The sequence below is a fragment of the Rhipicephalus sanguineus genome, chromosome 3, assembly GCF_013339695.2.
Source record: "Rhipicephalus sanguineus isolate Rsan-2018 chromosome 3, BIME_Rsan_1.4, whole genome shotgun sequence".
Lineage (NCBI taxonomy): Eukaryota > Metazoa > Arthropoda > Arachnida > Ixodida > Ixodidae > Rhipicephalus > Rhipicephalus sanguineus.
In genome coordinates this window covers 101,563,774-101,583,635 of record NC_051178.1, presented here as the reverse complement: position 1 = coordinate 101,583,635, position 19,862 = coordinate 101,563,774, and the positions used below count along the sequence as shown (strand labels likewise).

The 19,862-nt window shown below is 54.0% G+C and overlaps 1 protein-coding gene across 1 annotated transcript in view; it reads left to right on the top strand.

The window, feature by feature from the left end:
- The first annotated feature begins 2,193 nt into the window (after nucleotides 1-2,193).
- Nucleotides 2,194-19,862, top strand: part of LOC119386861 (potassium/sodium hyperpolarization-activated cyclic nucleotide-gated channel 1) — a 104,377-nt gene continuing 86,708 nt past the window's right edge. Inside the window, exon 1 of the mRNA XM_049414068.1 lies at nucleotides 2,194-2,363. Within this exon, the coding sequence (XP_049270025.1) occupies nucleotides 2,194-2,363 (170 nt within the window). The remainder of the gene's footprint in view (nucleotides 2,364-19,862) is intronic.

Genomic DNA, 19,862 nt, shown 5'->3' with positions numbered 1-19,862 from the left:
CCTCTAGCTGCTTACTCCGTGTTACATGGCGCGCACCGCAGTCAGAGATTCTGCTGAGCTTCATAGCCAAGGGCCCGAGGTTGCCATGGTTCTCCATCAGGGCCACGCAAAACAATAACAGCAGAGCCACATTATCGCACTTTCTCGTGCGATCGGCCATGGAGAATGCGAGTAATTCGCCTACACGACACGTTCGAGGGCCCGTATAAAGCACTCTCGCCTTCCTGATTCATACAACTATGGGCATCGGTAAAACTGAACGATGTTGTTCAGTCCTTTACGCCCTGGCAATTCACAACGCAACAGTAGCGCCGATTGCGGCGTTTCTTCGTAGCGCGCGGAGCTGTCGCGTCTGCTTTTGTTTTCGCCATCGTTCTGGCGAGTGATCCAACATTCATTTCATGGGGGTTCGGTGGCGCGTCCGAATAGCGGTGAGAAGTTCATAGCTCTCCTTCTGAGTATCAGATTCGCAAAAAACACGCAATACTAAGCTAAATTGTTTCGCACTGGTTAATTGCACCTGGTTCCACAGCAAACTTTGCAAAGAAGTCGGAAATTGCACTACTCAATCCCTCCTTTCTCGCTCCGACAGGTGGCGCTACGCGTCTTGCGAGGTCTGTGGAAAGGTGTAATGGTTCCGGGGCTTACTTTTGGGAACTCAGTGGTGCGCATGAGGTCAGACGTGCAAACAGGAATGGACGTAAATAAAAGGACTGTAGGACGCCTCGCGTTGGGTGCTCACGGGAAGACGACAAATGAGGCTGTAAAGGGCGATATGGGATGGGCAGGTTTTGAGGCGAGGGAAGCTCAGAGCAAAATAAGGTTCGAAGAAAGGCTAAGAAATATGAAGGAGAGTAGATGGGCAGAGAAGGTGTTCCATTATTTGTATAGGAAGAACGTTGACACACAGTGGAGAAAAAGAACTGGAGGCTCACTAGTAAATATACGGCTGGTAGTGTAAGCGATATGGCAACAAAGAGCGTTAAGCGAAAAGTCCGAGAGGCGGAGAGGATTTACCTACTGGATGGCAGCTATGAAGAAAAAACTGGCTCTGGGTAACCACCGAAAGGGCAAAAACGAAATAAGCAGGAAGGCATATTACGATAATTCAAGGGGAAGCCCGCAGCCCATCGCGCTATGCTCAATCGACATTGGCTAAAGTATTTTTGAAAATGACCTTGTTTAAAGTAATGAAACTGGCATTGACAGTATAGTTAGCGTTGGTTTCTCAGTGTCATACCCTCTATGACAGTGCAATTAACATCTCAGCGCCATCAACAAGCATTTTGGATGATTCCTTCTGCTTTCTTGAATATTCCACGCTTGCAGACAGTGTCCACGTTCTCAGAGTAGCGCCACCATGAGCTCGCCGCCCCCGAAGTTGCCGGCGTCACGGAAAGCGGTGCCTCCGGACTCGGCATCGTCACTGCCGCCAACGCCAGGAAAATCTTCCGCACCTCCTGGTCAGGCGTCGTCACCGTTGCCGACGTCACAGAAACACCCAATGGCGCCGGGTTCAGGGTCACCAATGCCTCGTACGTCACGGGGTGCGCTGGTGCCACTGGACTCGCCATCGGCTGTTTCATCACTAAACTCGCGGATGACACCGAGCTCGGTGTCGCCGATGTCGCTGGGCTCCGCGTCGTCACCGTCTCCGACCTCAATGCAGCACTCGCTGGCGCTACCAGAGTCGACGTCGGCACTTACGCTGACGTCACGGAACTTACGGGCGCCGCCGAGCTCGGTATCATCGCTGTTGCCGACATCACGGAACTTGCCGATGCCGCCCGCCTCGGCGTCACTGTCGCCGACGTCGTTCCAGGGCTCGCTGGTGCCGTCAGAGTCGTTAATGTCGGTGACATCGCGGAACTTGACAGTACCACCGGGTTCGGTGTCGTCACTGTTGCCGACGTCACGGAACTCGCCTAGGGCGCTGGGCTCGGCAACATCGACGACGAAGGTGCCGTTGAACTCGCCTCTGACGCCGTGCTCGTCGTCGACACCGTCGCCGGTGTCGCCGAGCTCGCGGAGGGCGCTGGGCTCGACATCGTCAGCGACGAAGGTGCCGTTGAACTCGCCTCTGACACCGTGCTCGTCGTCGACGCCGTCACCGGTGTCGCCGGTGACACCGCTGCCACCAACGCCGCGAGACTCGGCGGAACGTGCCTCACCGCCATCATCGCTGCGTCTCCCATGGGACACGCCGCCGTCGCCTGCTTCGGCGTCTTCGCTGCTGTGGAGTTCTCGGAGCTCGCAGAGGTCACGCAAATCGAGCGTCATGCGCAGCAGCAGTGGCTACCCGCCGAGGGTGCCCGCGCACAGTCTGACCGAAACCGAGCGTTCGCTGGACACCAGGGCCAACTGTGAGTTTTAAGTTCGAATTGATTGTCAATTCCTTTTCCATTATATTTGCCTTTTGTCGGGAGTTGAGCCAGTTATTGCGAGGATAAACTACTCCAGGCCTGACGTATTATAAACCAATAGAAGCAGAATATATTGCTATTGTACGGTTTTCTTGCCTGCGAACGGATTGGTGAGACTTCGAGCTCGACCAGCTGAGTCGCTGGCTTTTGTCTGTAATAAAAAATACGCCCTTCCAACGGTTCGTGAAGAGGGAACACCATCGAAGCTGTTCGGTCTTTACGACAGGCGTCCGACCTATGGCGAGTCCAAAGAGCAACGGAACGCGTCGCAAGCGTGTTGCGCTAGCGCTACCTCTTACGTCGGACAAACGCGATTGGTTGACGAGAGGTAATGGAGAAAGGCTATGACGTCTTAATAAAGGCGGCTACGCCAATCGCAGTGCGCGTACTAGTGCGGACGCGCTCACGTGGCAGGGTGTGAGCTAGTTCGTGCAATGAAGGAAAACCAAAGGTCCTGCGAATAGCGCGGTGCAATGCACGCTTTTTATTGCGGTAGCAATTATATGGACAGTCTCGACGGGTTTTTGCCGTCGCCGTCGCCGTCATGTCTTTCCGGTATGAAGTCCAAATTGATAAGATCCCCCCTCGCATTGTTGTTCTACCGCGGGTAAAAGCGCGCGAGTGGGGACGACGAACGTGGCCGAAGCAGAGATCAAACGAGCCGGCCCATTTCCGTCGCTCGGAGGGTGCATGCGATAACATCACCCCGCTTGGGACGCCTGCCGTCGAAGCAGACAGGAAACGCCCCGCCCGTCTTTACCGACTATGAAAAAAGACGCGAGGTGGGGAGCGGGGGGGGGTTGTCGCGCGAGCAGCCATTACTTTGAACTTTGAATCTAAGGGCGCGGTCGGTCGCGATCGCTGGCGCGCGCGCTATCTCGAAAGCCATCACAGCGGGCGGCTCGTATAGGCACCGGGCGCGGGGCGAGTTTGGACTGGTGGCGCCTCTTTCGGTGGAGGCGCGGAACTAGTGGCATGTGGGTGCCGGAAAGCTGCAGGCGCTTGCTGCGGGGACGCGGTGCTGGATGCTGGCTGCGCTTCATTGTGCTCTCGTTGTTTGTGTCCTGCGCTGCCGAAAGGCCCCGGGAACCAAGCGCGAGCAGACAGGCTGCGCTTTAGGCTGCACAAACAGCTATGCAAACATGGATAAAGCTGGGGAGTAGATCCAGTTCCATTGCTTCCCGTCTGCAATCGCCGTCGCCGACGGCCTTGTTCGCGCACCGGCCGCCAACGACGGCCCGCGTTGTGTCAAGCTACATGAAATACATAGACTGAAGATAGCTGCTGAAATATTAGAATCGGCGACGCATCTAAAAGAAAAGGAAAGCAAAACGGGAACAGGAGTTTGCAAGATGTACAACGGGGGAACAACATGTGCAATCGGCCAAGCATTGCGTAAAGAAAGCCGAAAATCGAATAGGAGACGTAGGGTATCCTTTTCAAATGTTGGGAGACAATGTTAACGTGTAGACAGAATAACAAGGTATTAAATATTCGGCAGATCCCACGCCTTGTGGGAATCGGTTTCATGCGAAGCAGTCAGCGAGTAGTTCTATGCTGCATTTTTTTTTTGTTGAGCCAAGCGTTACGAGGTGGATCGACGTGTTTTTGTAAGTGCAGTAGTGTACACATCGTGGTCTTACCAGACACGTCGACTACACTGGTGTTCAAAGGGTAACTTATGGTCTGACGTAACGTCAGCACCCACGTTACAGCACATACGTCAGTATTTTCGCAGTGAAGTGCACTTTACGGTGCGATTATGTGAACATCTTACGTAACTTTCGTTTGCGTATTCCTCCGGGGTCGAGAAACGCTTGAATATAGCTTGCTGAATCATATATGAATACAAATGTAACGTTTATTACACTGCTATAAAAGCAGAGCAAATACTGGAACCACAGACGTTAACCTGACATATGACGCCTGTATCATAGAGTACATATGTAGTGTTTATTGATTTGTTATAAAATTAGATAGCCAGCACCACAACTGACATTGCACCGACATTACGCCTGCATTGGGTGTTTTTCCAAAGCAGGATCTAGACCTGGCGTGGCTCTGTGGTAGAATACCTGACTGCCACGCAGAACCATTGGGTTCGATTCCTGCTGGGATTCTAATTTTTATTCTCTGCAATTCGTCGGGTCAACGCTGACGTTGTCGGTTTTTCTTAACGCTCTCGCATTTTAATTATCAATGCCTGTTCTCGCCGTTCCTGGGTAGATATAAACTGTCAATCACCTGTGGCGCATACCCGTACATGCACCGATGCCCGTGGTAAACGGGTATGTGCCACACGTGTCTGGAGGAAAGGGTTTGACGACGTAAGTGACAGGATTTTCACTTTATTCATGTCATGAGCGGACAGTCATATTCGTCAAATCCGCTTACCCTCCCATGCCAATTTGTCTACACCAAGTTAAGGAGGCGATCACGAGAGCACCCAGACGTAGGCGGCTAGATAAGCAGATACCTAGATAGAAACGCTCAAAGTGCCTAGGGTTCGCTAAGAAATGCTTCGCATTAAAAAAATAGAAATGGTGCATGCTACTTACATCTAGCTCCACATCGTAGCTTATCGCGTTAAGCTTAGTCTGCGGGGCGCACTTGCAAAGCTATTTGCACTCGTTGTCGCCTTTATATTCCGTGATGTCGTGCACGTGACCTGCTTCGTGCAAGCGGAGACCCTTCTCTAGAGCACACGCACGAAAACGCGTACGCCAGCTGGTCAAGTCTTTGCAACTGCAGCGCAAAAAAACTGGCAGCGCCATGGGTGCACTTGCGCTGTCAGGACTCGCCTTCGCGCCAGGGGCCCTCCAGACAATAATGAGGAACAGCGAGTTCGGCAGTTAAAATGCAAAGATGCTTATTTTACATCGTGTCGCCAATCGGGCCTGCCTCATTTGCAGTCCCGAAAGGGAGGAGGCATCGTGCCCCCTCTGGTCCGTCTCCGAACGAAAACAAACGCCTACAAGACAGCACCACGCAAAGAAGCTGACTCGTTTGATGTTCCGACAGCGCTCATCAGTGTGGACATGAGAGGGACACCGTGTCATTCTTTCTAGATGACTTGGCGGCCATTAAACGCGTCCACGACCGCGAATGACTGCGCGGGAGTCTGCCTGAAGCCCGGCGACGGGCCCCGTTGTCTGAACACATGTCCGAGAGTCGAACGCTTCGTGCATTGTTCAAAAGAACACTGTTGCTGCCGCTTCTCTTTGCCTTTCGGCGACAAACGCAACAGCATGCAGCTTCGAATTGCTCAAAAAGAAACGCCGCGCTTCTCTTCGAATACGTGCCGAAAGTAGCAGAGCCTGCTCCGCGTCGTCTGCTTCACATGCCAGTGCTGTCCCTGCCGCCGCTTGGGGCGCTTTTCGGGAGAGGCGTAGCTGGCGCCTTACGACGGCCGCCCGGTGCCTATACCCTTCTACGTGTTGCGCTCTCAACGCGAAGTGACTGTGCGGAGAGCATCCCTCCCTGGAGCGGCCGTATTCTCTTACACCAGCGTTTTGTAGTTACGCGAGATCGGATGCAAAACAGTTAGCTGCCAGCATGCACTGAAACTGAGCCGCAATGTGGCGCTGCGGTGCCCCGAGCTGGGCGCCATTTTTGCGGTTCTCGTGCAGCAGCCGACCCACGCTTGCTACTGTTATGGTGGCTAGCATACTACTGTGCTTGCTGTGTGTACGCGCTAGGTGTTGTGTGGTGTTTCCTTGACTTCCTTGTACTCGTGTGTTTCATTAACGATAGTACGGCGTTGGAACTGTCCCCTACCACTGCGTGTTGCATGGACTTGTAAAAGTGCCCAAGCCGCAGGACGTTGTTGCGCGTCGAGCTGCGTCAATCGGCTAGGGTGAACTGCGCTGTTTACGGTTGCTCCAACCGCACAAGAAACAGCCCCAGCGACGAGAACTTTCAACGGGTAGGGTTCTATGTCGTGCCGAAAGTTATATCAGGACAGTGTGCGAAGACAGCGGAGCTGTCGTCAAAGCGGAGAGCTCTATGCGGTGGCAGCCATGCATTCTGTCCATCCGTGCATGATCGACCATCCCGGCGTGTCACTGCTGCCTCCAAGTAAAAGAGCACTGCTCCAACGTGTGAGCACGCCTCGCCAAGGCCAGCCATGCACGTGCAGTGCGCGCACAGAACTTCACCATCAGGTTTGATTAGTAGCCACGGCAGCAGCGGCTTTTCTTTAAACGCTTGTGAGTGGCGGACCTGCGCATATAGTAAGATAAATCAGTGTTCAGCGCGCGCGATTAGATTTTTAGAGCACTACTTCAAGCCAGGGGAGCCGCCGGGGGGGGGGGGGGGTGCTAGAGCTGCCCCTAAATTTGTGCCTGCCCCCTCGAGCAAACATGGTCAAAACACAACGCATATGTTCCCTGCCCCCCTGAATGAACTCGCTTGTCTTCGGTGGCCATCAAAATCCTGGCGCCGCCCCTGCTCCAAGCGCTAAAAACACGCGAAACACAGCGACAACTTGGCTGCCCATCTAGTGATAGCAGCAAGAAAGTGCGATGGGCTGGACGCCATATCAGCGACTGATAGCAAGCTTTACCACTTTAGCACCCGATCACTAACTTTACGGATACCTAGAACAAGCCGTTAAGTAGGGAACATGCGGTACAATATGTACAGCCTACCTTTGAAACGACGACGATGTTGCCATCACGAAGAGTTTTCACCCTTGGTGGCTCCACGAGGCCGCTTGTGACATAATTGTGAGCCTCCAAGGATTTGTAGCTCTTAAGCTGCTCCCGCGTCACGAAACTGGTCCCGTGAACAAGATAATCGTTGATATCCGCACGGTCTACGCTGGGATAGCAGCCAACATCGTTCGTGAACTGGTCATCGGAAAGCGCCAAGGGGTCGTCGCTACCGCATTTTGCAGGGGCGTAGCCAGAAGTTTTTTTCGGGGGGGGGGGGGGGGCAACCATACTTTATGTTCGTGCGTGCGTTTGTATGTATTGAAAAATTTCGGGGGGGGGGGGGGTTGAACCCCCCCAACCCCGCCCCCCTTGGCTACGCCCCTGGCATTTTGCGACTTTGATGTGGTATCTCCTGCGCTCGGGATCAGACAGCGACTTGGCGTAGTCGCTGAGCAGCATCTTTTTCACTGCAGCAACACGGCGATCGCTTGCACAGCCAGGCAAATGACTAGATCCGCGCCAACACGCAGTGGTAGGGGACAGTTCCAACGCCGTACTATCGTTAATGAAACACGCGAGTACACGGAAGTCAAGGAAACACCACACAACACCTAGCGCGTACACACAGCAAACACAGTAGCAAGCGTGGGTCGGCTGCTGCACGAGAACCGCAAAAATGGCGCCCAGCTCGGGGCACCGCAGCGCCACATTGCGGCTCAGTGTCAGTGCATAGGGAGTATGCAGAGCTCGTCTGGTGTCTCGCTTCATTTGGTTGTACATTTGCACATAGTCTCTATGCTACGTGTTCTCTTCAACAAATATTGCTGTTGTTACCTTTCGTGTGCATTGTTTTATTTACTTCTCAAGTGTCTGTTATAACTTTGTTTTGCAACTCAAAGAGCCTTGTGTACATCTTTTATTTTGCTTCTGCTATAGTATCCGCTGCTGGGTAATGGGAGGTGGGGCCAGTCAAGCTACTTGCACGTAGCTTTTTTCCCACTTTCCCAACCACATCTCAAGTGCAATTGTTTTTGTACTTTGTGTGGAAAATAAACCAAACTTCAAACTTCAACGAACGCAGACATTATATTTAAGGTGTCTGCCATAGCGTGGCTCTTCGTGCTCCCACACAACATGGCGGTTCTGTCGGACGTGTTGCCACCCTAAATCTTTTCGACATGAGTTCTCCTTGATCCTAGCAGTAGGCAGCTTCGCTGCAAAAAAAAAAAAAAAAAAGCAAGTCCCAAATTATCGGCGCAGTTTTCTTTTATCTTGCTTGGTTTAAGGGCAACGCTGCTTAGACCGAAGGTGCAGTTTCGAATCCTGTCCACGGAGGCCACATTTCGATTGGGACGGAATGGAAAAGCACGCATGCACTTAGAGCTATGTGCCCTTTCATTTCTGTGGATTTGTAGCATGGAACCCTGAAATTGGATTCTTGATATTCTTTTTTTACACGGAAACTTCATTTCGCGGAATGTACGTCGAAAAAAAAAAACTTCGTTAAATAAAAAAAAAACAGAAAAAACATGGCTGATCCCTCCGTCCTAGGAATCGGTATAACACAAAAGCGAAACGTGTCTTCAAAGAAGTAGTGCTTATTGTGTAGTGATATATGAGAGCTTGTACAATGTCTATTCGTGTTTGGCAGCTATAGCACCGTTTGACGTGGATGCACCCATGTTGATAGCATGTCTCTATCGCGACGACTAACGCCCATGATCATGACTAAACCGCTGTGGTAGCTGACGGTGTGAACATATATTGGACACAGGGAATCGTGAATCGCGCGTAAGGATAATATCAACAAGCTCATAATCAAGGGCGTCCGCAGAACTTATTGCAGGGGGGTGCAAGAGGGGGGGGGGGAGGGAGATCCAGCACTGACAGCTTTCACTACCGTGACATCACCTGCAAGATTAGTCAATTGTGTGCAACGTGCGAAAGTGGTTGGAAATACAGAAGGCCGGGACCTGAGTGTGCTAATCACGCTGTGTAGCTCATTGCTACCGCATACAAAAATATTATCCAAAATTGCAGGGAGGGGCAGCTGCCCCCCCTTGCACCCCCCTCCGGACGCCCATGCTCATAATCAACACTGGTACCCGGTATGCGTTTCTTCAAAGCGTCGTCAATTAAGGAGAGAAACGGCACGGTGTGCGCTTTCTAGTAATAGGTAGCCGACGCCTGTGATCATGCATACATAACACACACTGCGCTTCAGCAACACGGCAGGTAGAGGTTCGTAGCCTGAGCCGCAAACGCGTGCGTCCCGCTGGCCTCTGTCTCTCAGGCGCTGCTCTCGCTCCACCGAGGCACGACATTCGCCCGTCGAAATCGCGTCCTTTCTGCAACACATATTGCAGCAGTTTTGTTAGTCGGTGCTCTCGCAATTGAAGCAGTCGGCCGCGGAGAAATCCCGTTGGTGCACGTGGAAGCTGCACTACTCCGATGAGCCAACGCACGCTAACACGAAGCCAAAGGCAAAGCACCTAACTGCGTCAAGGGTGCCTCGGCGACGCCAGCGCGGCCAGTCTACCTCTCTGGTATCGAGACGCTTTAACCATTACCTCCGATATCGCGTGCAATCTCGGAGTAAGCGCTAGTAAGTGTCGATCGTGAAGCATTACTTCTTTTCACATCTCACAGATGGCGGCACCGCCCCGCTCCACCTAAAGTCCCTGGATATTTTTGGGAAAGTACTGTCTTTCTTTTAACCGAGCCGCCACGCCGAGCACCCTCCTCTCCCGCCTTCCACCACCCCGCTTCACGGGCCGTCGCCTGGGAAACGCGCGCGTTATCTGCGTGACATAGCATTCTTGATAGGAAAGTGGTGCGAGCCGGGTTATAGGGCCGGCGCCCGCACGGTGGTCGTTTCGGAGAGGATATAGATACGGTTTGGACACTTGGGAGAGGAGGGTTGGACACTTGGGAGAGGATATGGAGGAGAGTGTCGCTACTTTCTATATATCAAGGGACTTTAGCTCCGCCCGCCGCGAAAGAGAATGTGTGAAAGATATAAGGCGCGTTCGCGCCGTGTCTGGCATCGCCCGAGTTAGCTTACTCGGTAGGGCGTCGGGCGCTTGCCGTCGCGGCCGCAACGTCGTGGGTTCGATTCCCAGCGGGTTATCTTTTTCTTGGTTTTTTTCTTTCTCACCCGTTGGCGTCCATTTTATCAACGTCATATCCGTGAGGGATGTACTTGGTGGACCCCGGCATAAAACACTTTCGTGTTAAAAGAAGTGTTTCAATAGAAACGAAAAAAAGGACCGGAACGAAAAAAATTACACCATTTCCCGCTAAAGGGGACCATGAGGCGATGCGAGAACGGGCAGCCGAGTCACCGTGGTGAGCGGCTAGAAAATTCGTTCGACTAGGCCGGCATCCTCGAGAAAAGCGAGTAGGGCCGCAAGGGCTGATCGGCGACGGTGCACGTGGCCGGTGGGATGGAGCAAGTCCTGTAGGGTCGCACACGGCAGTCCGACGAGGCGGTACTTCATGGCGAGCCGCTTCCGCGCAGTGTTGAGAGAAGGGCAGTCAAACAATAGGTGACACAGGGTTTCGATCGCGCCGCAATCGGTGCAGTTCGGTGCAGCGGCGCCGCGAAGACGATGCCTGCGTTCCGCGGGCCACACAGAACCGGTCCTCAGGGCAAGAAGAAGCGCGCGATCGCGGCGAGTGAAACCAGTGGCTGGGATGGGAGGAGGGGGGTGTCCGGAGGCGACCCGTGCGTCAGGCTGTTCGCGCACCAGCTCCCGGCGAAGGTTGTTGCGTGCCGAGTCGAACGAGCTGGCGTAATCCGTCAGCGAAGTCTCGGCGGAGTGTGCTCGTTTTGCGAGCTCGTCTGCAGCCTCGTTGCCCGCGATGCCGACGTGTGAAGTGAGCCACTGAAGGACCACATCACAGCCTCGTTCCTGGAGGGCCAGCAGGCTGAGAGCGGCACGCTGAGCAAGAAGGGAGCCTCGTTCCTCCCTCGCGAGCTGGCGCAGGGCAGGCTTCGAGTCGCAGAAGATTGCTGCGCTGGTGACGGCCGGCGAATTGCGCAGGAGGTCGGCAGCCAGCTGGAGCCCGACTAGCTCAGCTGTTGTTGAGGATGCACAGTATCGCAAGCGGCACTGTCGTTCCGCGCTGAGCTGAGGGGCTATGCAGGCGGCCGCGGCTGAGCGATCCTGCAGGACGGATCCATCGGTGAACACCTGCGTCCTCCCGGCCAGGTCCTCATACATCCGCGCCGCGGCCTCCTGAGCAATGGCACTGATGGGGGTGTAGCGTTTGGATCGAATGCCCGGCAGGTGCAAGTTCACTCGAAGGGGCACTCGACGGTGAGGGGGTGGCCAGCGCGAAAGGCGTGCGGGGTCGTCAGCCACAACACTGTCGTACACGTCGATAAGTTGGCCGACACGTGAGTTTGGCACAGCACGTAACCGCGAGAGGAGGGGACCTGCATCAGGCGCTCGGTGGAGACGCTGCAAGTGGCACAATGCGCGCAAGTCCGCCGTGAGCGACGCAGGCCACGCACGAGCCTCCGCGAGGGTCTTGGCCACACGAGAGCCACGAGGCATTCCGTGACACATGCGGATGACTCGGCGGTGGTCCTGGTCGATCAGTCGCCACTGTGGCGCCTGGAGTTTGCAGATCGGCAGTGCGTAGTGGATGGCAGACAGAGCCATCGCCTCGTAGATGGTGCAGGCAAAGGCAGCGGGGCAGCCGTTGCCGCCTGCGAGTAGTTGGCGCACGGCCAATTCCACGCGACGCGTCGTCTGTCGTACACGTCGCACCGCCGGGAACCATCGGAGGCGATTGTCTATCGTCAGGCCGAGGTAGCGGACGTTGCTACTCCAAACTATTGGTGCACCATCCAGCTGAAGGCACGGAAGACGTCGTCGGGCTTCAGCACGAGGGTGGACGACGAGGGTCTTGGTTTTCGGCGCCGAAATCGCGAGTCCGATGTTTCTCACGAAGGCGGCCACACATTGGAGGGCCTCCTGCATGCAGGCACGCACCACCGAGCACTTTCGGGTCGGACCATGCACATACAATGCGACGTCATCAGCGTACACCACTGCGCGAACAGGGAACACAGCCGTTTCTGGTAGGCACTTGGCGAGCGGCGCGAGTACCAGATTAAACAAAAACGGGCTGAGGACGCTGCCCTGTGGGACGCCACAGCTGACAGATCGCGGCGCACTTGTCGCCCCGCCCACGCGCACAGTAAACGTTCGGTCAGTGAGGAAGGCCTGAACGTAGTTCAAGAGTTTGCCCTCAACACCTAGCGCGCGCACAGCACCGAGGATAGACGAGTGGGGGAGCGAGTCGAACGCAGACTTTATGTCAAGGAGGAGTAGGATGGCCATTTCTCCATCGTGAAGGGCCTGCTCGAGGGTGCTCACGACTGCAGCAATGCAGTCGATGGTCGCGCGATGTGGCCGGAATCCACACTGCTCTGGTGGGAAAGCATTGCGCAACTCCGCGATCCACTGTAGCCGGTAAAGAGCCATCTCCTCCATAGTTTTTCCCGCCACAGAAGTGAGGGAGATGGGCCTGTATGACGTCACCGAACGCGGCGGTTTGCCTTGTTTGAGGACAGGGATCACAGTCGCGGAACGCCATTCCTCCGGGAGGACAGCACTGGAGAAAACTCTGTTGAATGCATCCAACAAGAGTGGGCGCTGGGAGGCATCCAGGTTTCTCAACAGCTGATGAGTGATTTTGTCCGCTACAGGGGCGCTGCGTTTGCGCTTTCTGAGGAGAACCCGTTCCAGTTCGTAGAGGGAGAAGTCCTCCTTGCAGAGAGAGCGAATGTCAGCTGAGGTGATGGGATCCACGGGAGGGAGCGGGGGTGCGGCGTTTGTCGTGACACCGCCAGCGCTCCCCGCCCTAGGAGGGGAAGGAGGCGCGAAAGAGGCGGCAAGCAGTTCAGCAAGCTCCCTTTCAGTGATGCCCTGCGCAACGGCTATGGCGAGCACTGGGTAGCGCGACACTTTCGGGTTTATCAGGACGCGCATGATGTGCCAGCCGCGGCGACGTCGGCGTGGATCACTCAGAGAGGAACAGACGCCCGTCCAGCTGCGGTCGCGTAGCCGCTGCGCGTGCTGCCGGCACACAGCGTCGAGTCGGTTGTACTCTGTCCATGCGCCGGGGACCGAGGAGCGCAGCGCCCGCCGCTGTGCTCGTTGGCGCACTGCGCGGAGGTTGAGCAGCTTGATGTCAGGGCAGGGCGTGCCGGCGGGAACAACACAGCGCGTTGTGGCACGCTCAGCACAGTTCGCGATGCGCGAAAAGAAATCATCACTGCTCTGCACGCTCGCGCACAAGTCACGGAAAAGTGGCCAACACTGTATTCACGAACAGCACCACGGCTGGGGTGGCACGGGAGGAGTGTGATCGGGTAGTGATCAGAACCAGCAGTGTCAGCGTGGCGTTTCCACTCGTAGGAGCAGCTTTCTGACACCAGCGCCAGGTCAATCACTGTCGAGGCCGCACTGCGACGGATGAAGGTGGGTTCCCCGGAGTTTAGTACGAGGAGTCCCACCGAACTGATCGCGTCGCATAAGTCCCTACCGCGCGCATCCGTGGTACGGCAACCCCAGCTGACGTGGTGCGCGTTGAAGTCTCCACACAGTACGTGGTCACGCGCGAGCACGGCGACAAGGCGCGGCACAAACGCGCAGCTAGCCGCGACGACTGGGCGCACATAAACACACGCGACAGAAGTGTCCACGCCGTCCACACGGACCGTGGCAGCAACGCACTCACTCGTCGCACAGCATAAATGTTCTGTGGGGACAAGCGCATGAGCGAGAGTGTCACGAATGTACAAACCGGCGCGCGGCTTCCCGGGCGGGTGGGCGGTGTCACAGCACGGCGCACTATTGCACTCAGCCAGCGCACACTGCGTGTAACTGCTGTAGCCGATGTAGCCGGGCAGTGAAACATCCTCCACGCGAACATACGTCTCCTGCAAAGCAAGGACGTCGTAATCGCGCAAGGGAAGAATCGCCGCGAGCTCTGCTTGACGGCGACGCAGAGAGCGGCAGTTCCACTGCAGTATGCGTGGCCTTCGCTCAGGTTTAACACTCGTCATCACCGATGAGGGCCAGGTGAGTGGCCAGCGCTGCAGCGCAGAGCGGGCGGATGGGGCAGCCGGTAGGCAGGAAGTCCATGGCAGATTTTAGAGCCGCTGCTAGGACGGCGATGATGGAGTCCTGCTTGTCACTGGTGCACTTGCCGGGAGGCGTAGGTACGCAGGTGGAGGCTGCGTGCTTGTCGCAGAGGGTCCGCCAGAGGCCGCCGCATAGGAGAGGCCTTCCCGAACAGTACACGACTCAGGAGCTGAGCGGAAGTTAGAGCGCTTACTGCCAACACCTCCTAGACAGCTTTCAAGCCTGCGCGTCACGTGATGTGACGTCGACGACGTCACATCGCGCCGGCCTACCTCGGCTGCGAGCGCTTGTCGCGCGCGCGCTCCTCACGCGAACTACTGCCTCTGACCGCTCAGAAGAGATCGCCAGGTCAACATGATTTATCAGGGTAACGAGAAATAATGAATATCATGAATGGAATAATATATATTTATTTATCGCAAGCAGGCGCCGTCTGCATAAATATCACAGTGCACACTGTTCTCGGCCCAGATAGACGGCGGCCAGCAAAAGATATTTCACTTCATACTGAAGATGTGCCAAAAGTACAGAATACAGATGTTGCCATAAAAACTGCGCAGCATAAACGGGTGAATGAATGGCAGAGAAAACAAGTTATTGCACTTATTAGAGGCAGACATAGTACATCATATCACAGATAACTATCTGTTCTTTTGTCAAAGCAGCACAGTTTGCATCTCAATAAAATGAAAGAAAACAAATATAACACATTGTTGCACCAAAAACATTCCCAAACTTTGGAACATGAAGAGCATACTCCCATTTAAATTGTAGGTTAGAGGAAAATATTGCATTCATTTATCACAGTAGTAGTAACACACAAGACATCATATTGTAAATTCAAGCACTTGTCAAAACGTCGCAATACATAAAACACACTGGTGACTGAAGTGTGAACCATGGCACGATAAATAAGTCACACAAAGAAAACTAATTGTACTGCTGCTACAGGTGCAAGCATGTCCTAGAAAACAAAAGTCACACAAAAATCCCAAAACACAAATCACATTGCACACCAATATATCTCTACAGAAAGCGCACAAGAAAAGCATACATAGCTGCGAGGTACCAAACATGGTCCCTCCAACTACCACAGCAGGCACTGAGACAGCTCAGTGAGCAAATGAGCACAACACGTTGACATGCCAAGAACACTTAAAAAGAGATTTTAAACTATGTAGTGTCATTTAAATACGAAACAAACCGAAAACAAGGCTCGTTGCACAACAGACAGAAGTATGACAAGGAAATCAAGTCGGGACTGTGAAATAAAATGACCTCAGTGCAGTTTCACACGAATAAATGTGGAGAGCGCTTCACCTGGAAAAATCACTTTTCCAGAAAGATTTGGGCCTTTCTGTTTTTGCCTTCTGTTCCTTCCCAATGCGTAAGAGATAGTTCCTCTGCTTGCACAAGTTGTTAAGCATGATGTTTGCTGCGCAGTTTGCTACTAGCGTGACGAGGAAATCATAGGTGTGTCCATTTTCACACGTATTTATGTCCTCAAGCCTCGGCAGACATTGCAGTGTCAATTGCCGAACGACATTCTTTTGGTTCAGGCCATGGAGAAACTGGGTGAAGTTACTTTGCGTCATAAGCTTTCTAACTACAACCTCTGTGTACATAACTACTGTAAGGTTTTAACCGGAAGAATGTGCGCCACCTCCTTGAACGAGCTCAGTAGACTTTGTATCATAACTACATGCACCGAGGTGGCTACTTCATTCGAATTGACTGCTGCACCACATAACCCTTATAATCTACACAAGGCTTGATATGAATCTCGTCAAGCATCAGCGTCACAGTGTGTTCATGTGGCTGCAGATGTTTGAATCTCTGGGAAACATACTGAAGGAAAGTGGCATCAGATGAATCCATTTGTGGGCACATTTGAATAGACGAGCACACATTTCTAATAGTGCTTGGATGCGGCAAGGTTAGTACACTCGTTCTTCTTAGAAACTTGTACGCATGTGGTGATATTGTATGCAAGATGCATGCAACACCATTACCTGTGCGCTGTAGTGAATACGCTTCGCAGAAAGCAGTAGCAGCTGCTCCTTCATGAACTTTACCACCTCTTTCTTGTCTTCAGTAATGCTACCTTCCAATTTGTCGAGAAGGGATTGTATTGCAAGCGACAGGTGGCGACAACTGCAGCGCTCCTCAGACAGCATGCAAAGGTTGTTCAAAATTTCCAACAAGGAACTTACTTTTTGAACTGAGTCAGGTACAACAGTGCTACCAAGGTTCTTGATTTGTGATCCTTGATAGCAGGCAATGACTTCGAGGTTTTCAAACACTGTCAATGACGCATTCAACCAAGGTTCACGAAAGTCGATGATGTTCAAAAACATCGAGCACTCTTCTTTATGAATCACAGTCCACTCTGGCGACACTGAGACTACTTGCAGGCGAGCCTTTAGTTCTTCGAGGGACGAAAAACGGTCTCTTTCCTGTTCCGCTTCGTATGACGCCAGTGATTCTTCAACAGCATGGGCGAGTTGGGAAGCTTCTTTTCGGCTCCTCTTGGCATCAGGTGTTTCTCTCGTGTTGTGGTCTGATACTGAAAGGTAGGACGGGCAGCCAGGAAATATCGTTGGCACAAATCCAGGACGTAACCGCGGTACTGGCAGTGCGACTTCGATAACTCTTCCTGTCCTTGGATCCGTGTACGATGTCGTCCGCTCGATGCATGAAGCGTCGAAATGATCCGCGCACACCTGCACAAACGAACAAAACGTTTCATGAACATCTGAGAAGACACTTTTTAAAAGAACTAAGTGCGCTCCCACGGACGACCCCCAGGCGACTATGTGTGAACAAAGAGTCGCCGCCATCCTTGCTACGAACGTGATTTTGTGGCCGATTCTCATCGACTCTGTGTCAGCGCTTAGCAAGGAAAAGCGGCTACACGGTCCCATATTTCATATCACATTGCTTCTACCTGTACAATCAACGAGGATCTGGGACAAGAAGATCACAAATCCTTACCTTAGTGCACGACGTGGGCACGAAATCCTTCCTAGGAATGGCGCGTAGCCACTTGTTGAGAGCGTCGCCGTCTTTAGGGAAGGAAAACACTTGTATCTTCTTTCCCGTCCTGTAGTTTCCGGTACATCCCGGCACAGAACACTTATTAGGCATTGTCGTATCACTAGAACATCACGCACGGAAATGAAATTGCCGCAAAACAACAGCGGCAAACGACAAACGTGACTGAACCGACCCACGCTGCGCTCGCTGCCGCTGCGGCTTGGCGAGCGCCTCGCTTCGCGATATGGGCAGAGCCGCCTCTGCGCGCACCTCGAGGAGTCGACGCTCCTCTTGCCATCGGGGGCAGCGGGGTTCAGTGGCTGGATGGGGGCCGCAGTAAAAACATTTCGGAGTCTCGGCTGCGCACCCGGCACGGGGGTGGGGACCACCGCAACGTACACAGCGTGGTTCATGAGTGCATGTGACGCCAATGTGACCGTAACGGCCACAGTGGTCACATTGGGCTGGGCGCGGGCGTCGGACGCGAACGCGGCGACGTTGCTTGAATAGCTCAACTTCCGGCGGCGCCTTTTTGCCGGCGAAGCGCACAAAGATGTTTGGGCCTGCGCGGGAACATTCGAGAACTGGCTGACTCGACGAAATGTTGTTTCGGATCTCCAATTCATCGAGGGCGGGATCAACGTTGTAGATTATCCCACTGCACGTGTTGTTTGAAGCCTGCCGGGCACGAACCGCAACACCACAGATTTCCGCGATGGTGAGGAGGGAGTCTATAGCGGCTCCAGCAGGGACATCAACAGCAGCAACATTCCTGCGGAAGTTCACTCGGACTCGCTCTACGCCCTCAAGCGTAGCCACGAAGGCAGAGATCGCCTCTTGCGAGGCCTGCCTGAAGGTGGTCTGTCTGCCTACAGGGCGGTAGAGAACTGTGTCGTATTGCGGCACGGAGTTTCGCACTCCTTGTGCAGGCTTGGACGCTGCGCCCCCTGGAGGAGCAGACGAGCTGGCAGTCTCGGGGCGCTTGGGCTGCCGTAAGATGGTCGGAACCAGCAGGGCGGCACAAGGGGGTGTCGCCCGATGGGTCGATCGGAGCCAGGGCCGGGAAACCATCAGCTGGGACGATTGGGCGCACCAGCTGACCCGTCTTTTTCCCTTTCTCAACGGGGAGCCCTTCTTTCTTGTTCTCAGAAGAAAGAGGCGGGTGAGAGGGAAGGGGGTCGGTTGGAGTGGTCAGGATCAAGGGTTCCTCCTTTTGTTCTGACGTGAGGTCAGTGGGGGAGCCCGAGGTAGAGGTAGAGGGGGTGTTTTCCTCGGAAGCTGCAGTGGACGAGGGCGATGAGCCTTCGGTGCACGTTTCAGGAATGTCGCCAGCACAGGGAAGGTGCGTTGGCGAAGCTGTTTCCGAGAAGTGGGTGCTTTTCCCTTCAAGGTCTGCAGGTGCAGGGTGAGTTTGCGAGCTTTGCTCCAGCAAAATATGGCGGCCTTGTGAGTCAGGCGAAGGCAAGATGGCCGAGGCTGAATTCTCCGCAGGCTGTGCTGATGCTCCCGGCGATGTGAAGGGACCAGGGCTGGTTGGGAAGGCCGGGACGTCAGCAAAGGAGGAAAGGGGCGCGAGCGGGGAACGCAGTGGGCAGGCGGGCGAGAGGGGGGCAGCGTAGGAGAGGAGAGAGAGGGAGAGGAGACGCGCATGCGCTGGTGCTCATCGCGCCGTTGCGCAGGAGGGAATTTTGGCATGTCTAGCCCGCGTTTCAGAGGAAGAGTGGAAAGGGGGAGGTTAGAGGGGTAGTAGAGAGGGGGAAGGGGAGAAGAAAGTGGGGAGGGGAAGTGGAGAGTGTAAGTGGAGAGGGGGGAGGGTGAGTGGAGAGGGTATGCGCATGCGCAGTAAGGGTGGTCACGCCGCACACCACCACCACCACCGGATTGAACTCCGCCATAAGATACTTCGCATCTAAAAAACGCGTCACATCGCGAAATTCGTTATATTGAGGTTCGTTGTGTTAAGGTTCGACTTGATGACTCAAAGGTGTTTGGAAGGGAGCTCGTTGGTAAGAATCCATCCGAAAAAAAAAAGAAGAAACGGAAACAGCGCTACTTTACTCACGGACAAGGGAAGAACGCACGTGGACGGACGCTGACAGCCAACAAAGCTTTTACTGTGCGTGCACCATAACAGCTTAATTATTTTGCGCCCCTGGTGAAATGCAAAACGCGAGTTGAGCACGAAATTCCCACCATTTGCGGCAGAACGTAAATAGGCCGAACCGGACATTGCCTCGACGGCCACCTGCGGGAACACGCGGAAAACGTGAGGAACTAGCATGGCAGTAATCTGGCAATTCATTGTGCCACATGCGGATGCTCATCTATATGCCCCATGAAACCAAGTTTGCTGCGCAAGTACAAAGAGAATTGCGCTCGGGAGAGAGAGAGAGAGAGAGAGAGAGAGAGAGATTTACGGAAAGGCAGGGAGGTCGGCCTGAGCGATAGTATGCTCTAGCCTGCTACTCTACACCGGGAAATTGCTTGGGAAATTGCTCGGGAAATTTTCGAAACGTTTACAATGATGCGCATAGGTTCGAAGTGTGCTAGTGCCCCATCACTCATACTTTCTGACAAGGAAGTCG